This window comes from Leiobunum rupestre, chromosome 6 (genome assembly GCF_980474605.1).
Source record: "Leiobunum rupestre chromosome 6, qqLeiRupe1.1.hap1, whole genome shotgun sequence".
Taxonomy (NCBI): Eukaryota; Metazoa; Arthropoda; class Arachnida; order Opiliones; family Sclerosomatidae; genus Leiobunum; species Leiobunum rupestre.
The window spans coordinates 35,776,477-35,782,476 of NC_143389.1; the positions used below are offsets into that span (position 1 = coordinate 35,776,477).

At 41.5% G+C, this 6,000-nt stretch overlaps 1 protein-coding gene across 2 annotated transcripts in view; it reads right to left on the minus strand.

Moving 5' to 3' along the window:
* The window catches only part of LOC149940764 (kin of IRRE-like protein 3), a 147,432-nt gene extending 142,991 nt beyond the window's left edge, over nucleotides 1-4,441 (minus strand). For both annotated transcript variants that reach the window (XM_090177291.1, XM_090177290.1), the window contains exon 1: nucleotides 3,740-4,441. In XM_090177291.1, coding sequence (XP_090033417.1) covers nucleotides 3,740-3,950 — 211 coding nt within the window. In that variant the 5' untranslated portion in view covers nucleotides 3,951-4,441. The remainder of the gene's footprint in view (nucleotides 1-3,739) is intronic.
* Nucleotides 4,442-6,000: the final 1,559 nt, after the last annotated feature.

Genomic DNA, 6,000 nt, shown 5'->3' on the forward strand with positions numbered 1-6,000 from the left:
ATCTTGTTTAAAGCTTGGTCGATGATAGAACATTTTCTGACCATTTCAATTTGCGTCGTTGCTTGTCCGTTATCGTTTAGTGGAAAGAAATCTGTAATGGAGAGAAACTCTAGGTTTAATGGTTTCCCGACTCTTTGTTCATTAGGGAATTATATTTGACCACAATGGTCGCCGATAGCAGCGCAGCCGTATTCGTTTTAATGCAAAATTCGCCCTGATGGAAATTGTCTCTTCCGCTATGTATCAACGATACTACTCACAACATATCTCCTCCCTCCCGCTTTACCATTTTACATAATTGTTGTTTGTTTCTACCCGACACGAGTTCCCCCGCAACCCTCGCTAACTTCTAATCGAGGAGACGACGACGTGCCAGGGTCTTCGCGAGCTTCGGTCGAAGATACGGATAGAGTGAAGTTTGTATTCGTCGTTTCTTATCGGGATTTCCAGATGAAAGTCGAACCGAAGCGGTGTAGTGCCAACGGTGGGGGTTTAAGCCGCGTAGGAGAGATCGAGGGAGGAAGGGGGTACGGGCCGAGGGAAACGGTCGGCCCGACCGTCGGAACTCCAGCGCGCGATTTCGGAGTCTCTACCGCCGCCGACTCTTTGCTTGTTATTAAACAAGATTAGCGTCATTGCGTAGCCGCGCCAGCTATTTTGATTTGGTTCTCTCTCTCTCTCTTTGGCGTGCGCTATTTTGTAGGGACTTAATCTGGGCAAATTCCGCCGTGGTATATGCCTGACATATTGAGTGTTTGTTTGATAGATGGCGGTTTCATCGTAGTTGTAACGCGCTTAATATAAACAGAAAGGGATTCGCTCGTGTGCGTGTATGGGGGTGTGTGTGTGTGTGGGTGTGTGTGTGTGTGGGTGTGTGTGTGTGTGTGGGGGTGTGTGTGTGTGTGGGGGTGTGTGGGTGTTTATGTGTGTGAGGCGCGCGTGTGAGGAGAAACTCGGATTTTCGCTAACTGATATGTTTCAAATGGGCCCGACTACGTAGCCTTCTTCGTCACCAATATGTTTAGCCGGAAAACTTCTAATGAAAATACGTAATTGCGGGGAAAGCTAGGATACACGTTTTTAAGAATCAAAAACCTTCTTTCTTAATGACAATATCTTAATTAAAAATGCAACCTGGTATATGGTTTTTTCATTGACAACTAGTCAGAGCAAATAATATAGTTCCTTTTTGGGTTGCGGATTGGATTTCAGGTGACTTAGAAACTTCCGGTGAAAGAAATCAGTTGAATCGGAAATAGGAAAGTGTATCCGGAGCGCGCAGTTTCTTTTACCGGGGGTCGTGACATTTGTTGTCTAAATTTGACAGACATCGTGCTAGAAATTTACTCGTTTATTTGGAAATTTAGATTTTAATTTTGATCGAAATTTAAATCCGCAAAACAAAGCTTATTGGTTTCCGTTATTGGACATTTCTTTGCGTATCAGCGTGGTTCGGAAGCTCTAGTAGCGCGTAATAGGAAACGGATAATCCGCGTATCAGTATTCCTGGTATAGATTATAGCCCAACGTACGCGCCATGAATATATGTACTCTCTCGCGTAACCAACGCCTGTGGATTATTCCGTTAGATGATTAATTCAGAGGTGGATTCGTCGAAATCCGCTAAGATATACAAAACCGGCGTCTATATTAGCCGCCGCTTCAACAAACGCCTGTAGAAGTGTTTCACACGCCGCGCACCAATGTTCAGGGATAAGCCGACCACCAGGGATTTGGTCTATAAATTCAAATAATGGCTTACCGATACTTATACTTTGAATAACCTAGTATGAGTGAGAAAGACGTTCAATGGATCATCTATTCAACATTTTGAGGTCAAAACTGGAACTTCTATCGGTAGGAAATTGCTTTCGTGCTTTTTAACTTTATGATTTTTAAATACTTTTCAATCAATAACTACTCCTCAACAGTGACATGACCTCCAACAAAATATAAACTATTTACTTCTATGGAAAAAAATGTCAAGGGCCGTTCTTATAAAATACATAAGCGGAATAAGGCAATCTCAGAAATCTAACACGAAGGTCGATAATGCCGTGATAAATAAATAAATAAATATAAATACACGCTGTGCATTTTTATTAAAACAAAAAAGAATCGTGACCATGACACTGCGTCGGTAGCAATGACTAAATTATATGTCTTTCCCTTAGTAATAAAAGTGGTGACAATCGCATATCCTCCCGTTATCTCGAATACTAAAACAACTCTTTCATATCTGAGTCTCCCTCTCTCACAAGGAGACGACCCGAGGTGATAATCACCGATTTGGTTCAAACTCGGGTATAGTGTGCACCTCCATGTACCTTAAAAAACCTGCAACTGAAAAGTTGCGACGGGCTTTCGTTTTGCCATGGCAACCGAAAACGTTTTTGACAACATGATTTGGGATTTTTCCATTGAAAATAACATGGGAATCTGAAGGATTTTAAGGGTCCCCCCTGTGAAACCTTTTAAAAAATAAATTTTTTTAAAAATTTCAAACGTAAAAAAAAATTTAAATTGATTTTAAAAATTTAATTTAATCAAGTTTAAATGCCATTTGGTCGATTGGAGGACCCTTAAAATCCTTCAAATTCCCATGTTATTTCCAATAGAAATAATTCCAAATCATGTTGTCAAAAACGTTATCGGTTGCCATGGCAAAACGAAACTTTTCCCTTGCAGCTTTTTTAAGGTACATGGAGGTGTACACTATACCAGAGTTTGAACCAAATCGGTGAATATAACCTCGGGTCGTCTCCTTGTCAGTGTTCGACGGAAAGATTTTAGTATTTAATAATTTATCAGATTGAAAAACACCGAAGCAATCTGGAGAGAAAGAATATCGTAAGGCCACTCTATTCCTTTCCCGCGAACGGGTTGAGTCTTGAGTAGAAGATTAAAAGCCACAAAGCCAGGTTTGCCAGTGAAGAATCCTCTTCGCAATCTCCCGGCAACATCTGTCCGGCGTCTCCTATCATTCTGATTGCGTTGCGCCACTAATTTCATTTGTAAGGATTATAGGCCGTTTTTGCGGGCTCTCCTTCCCACCGCCGATACAAACAGATGTAAAGCTTCGCACGACGCTTCGTCATTGTCCTCTCGAGTACTTTTTAACTTCCCATTCCAGCTACAAATCGATATCGGCTTCTGACATCGAGACAGTTAATGTTTCCCCTCGTTAAAACAAATCTTCTAAATAATTTAAAACCGTAAATATATTATTGTTTAATTTACGTGTTGGAAACAAACGGAATCGATTCTTCACGACGGAAGGGTTTCATTGGTGTCAAGTGGGAATATATATATATTTATATATATGGGCATGTATGATATGATATAAATATATATATAAATGGGGGGGGGGGAGTTTTGTTTTCAGTGTTTCTTTTTTTGCGGCAGAGGGCGTGTTTCGTATTCATTACTCGGTTAATGACGAAGAATGTAAATGTTTCTGGGTGATAAATGAATATTTAATTACATTTTTGTAGCGCCATTAATGAAAGAGTACGGGAATTCGGAATCGATTTGGCCTATTTTTCGGTGGGTGGAAACGACTGTGAGGATCGGTATTTCGTAGTTTCCTCAGGGTTGAAAGATCCAATAATAGACTAGCAATGGCTAAGAGGCGGTCGCGAGATAACGGAGGGACGCTGAGAGGAGATGGCTTGGGAAAAAAGTCGTTTTCCGAGTCATAAACCGTAGTAATTAGTAGAGTGGCGTGGTAGGTACTTACCCGGGTAATTATTGTCTTCGGAAGAGGAGGAAGATGCCGCCAAGGCCGAGCAAACGCATTGGGCCAATAGAAGCATTCCGATCCACTTGGCGGTCGCGATCATTTGGCGGCGGCGTTGGCCGGACCCTAACGCGGGCCACTGGCCCGATCCGAAATGATTACTTCCGGCTACGCGCCGATGAGGAGCCTTTTTCCTTTCCATCTTTCGCATCCGCGCCACGAAATACCGAAAGAAAGAACCGGACAAGTCCGACCGAAATATTCTCCCTCTCACACTCTCTCGAAACCTAGATACCCAAAATTTCTTTTGCAAAAGCGAATCGTCGAAGAACGTTTAGAGAGTCAATTTGATAATAAACCGGAGTCCCAGTTCCTTCCGGGACGACGGCACGAAGTCGTTTGACCACCGAAAGAATGTTCCGCAGTCCAACTGAGAGACAATCGACGCCGGAAAAGTGTCTCGCGGATAACTCGCGACACCAAAAAATCCTAGTTTTTTTTCTTTAAAAAGACAGTTTAGAGAGTATCGAAAGCGCGATGAAGGATTCTCTGCGAAGAGGGGAAACAAACTTTCTTTTATCTCCACGGAAAATACGCGATTTTCTTTCCACCCGCTGTTAGTTAAGAAAACGGCAAATTGCGGGGAAAAGGTTGTGATCGAAATCTCTCGGTCACGGCGCGTTGTCGTCGAACATCGTAGCTGCGAGGGGAGAGACTCGAGTGCGCCGCTTCGCGATTCCGCGGCTTCGGAGCTGCCGGGGGGGCTCACGTGAAGCGATCACGTGACCTCCTTCCCCCCCTCCGCCATTGGTCTTCCTTCCCTCCCCGCGACTGGGATTGACTAGTGCCTCCACCGCTCGGTTGCTCGAATCCCTTTCGCGGACTGCCAGAGGAGCTCGCTACTGCGAAGGGAAATAAAAGCCAAGAAATGAGAAAGTATATTCGGAGAAGCCTTTTTCTTTCGGCGGTCAGCTCCTACTCTCGGCTCTCCTTTTATAACTCGCTTTTGTAAACATTCGTCGCGACCGGCGCTTGAACCATTCGCCTTCTATTACGAAATAAGCCCAGTCTCAAGCACTTAATTAATTACGTCTTATACGCGAGGGGTAAAATATTTTCTTTCGTTAATTAAAAAGCAATTTAGGACCCCCCATCTACCCCCTTTTTACTTCTTACCCGCTGTAGTAATTATCCTCTCTCTCTCCTATAATTAAAACCAAATATGGATTTTTTCCCCTTCTACTAAATGGACTTTCATAGTAATTGAAGGCCTTGAAAAATATAAAATTTTAAATATTTATCCTTTTATATTTTAGTCTATTTTTCTAAGGCAATATTTTTATCCAATTGTTTCTTGAACGTGGACTTATAATTTGAGTTCATACCTTCCACGAAACGTTGATAAGTTTTCTTGCGGTAACCGATAAGGAAAATTACTTTTGTTAAAAACAAATTTGGTTAGAAAATATGACAATATTTTAGTCTTGATAATGGCACTAACAATGCCGAAACTAGTCGACATTTTTAACTTACGCGATAATTAGTGATGTTTGATATTTACGGCGTAAGGGTAGAAATATAAACTTATTATTATGACAATTTATATTAATGCTGGTGAACAAGTAAAATATTTTCCTTTTGTTCACTCTTCTACGCATTGTAACCCGACCACCTGAATTAATGGCATTAAAAGTCGCTTGATGACTTGGGCCTAAGGTGGTGCCTTGGGTACTACCTAGCTATTATTATTATAAATATAATATTTATCAAAAATGTTGGATCGTGCCTATAACTCTTTATTTTATTCAAAACCATGAAACGTACCTGAAAACGTTAAAAAAAACCTTCCTTGAAGCTATCCAATTTTAGTGGCTTTTAGCGGTCATAAAGCGAGCAACTTGTACTATAAAAACTACAATAGAGCGCGAATTTCTTAATTGTCATATTCGAAATCCTTTTCAATTTTATTCATTTTGAAACGCCAAAAGCAAATTCTATTCGTATGCAAAGAAGAATAAGAAAAAAAAAGACCGTAAAATCTCCATTTTAATTTGACCTACATTCTCCGCGCCTGATCTATTTTGCATCGTTAAAAATTCAGGCATCCCGAGAATCCTCTCTTTTTGGATAGGAATTTAAAGTCGGCCACTAGCGCAGCCTGCCGGCGGAAAAGAGCGTTTTATTCGACGAAGCAGCCAGCACCACTAGCGCGTTGAGAACTGCCGACGAACTGTACCTAAAAAGCCGTCTAGAAAACAAAA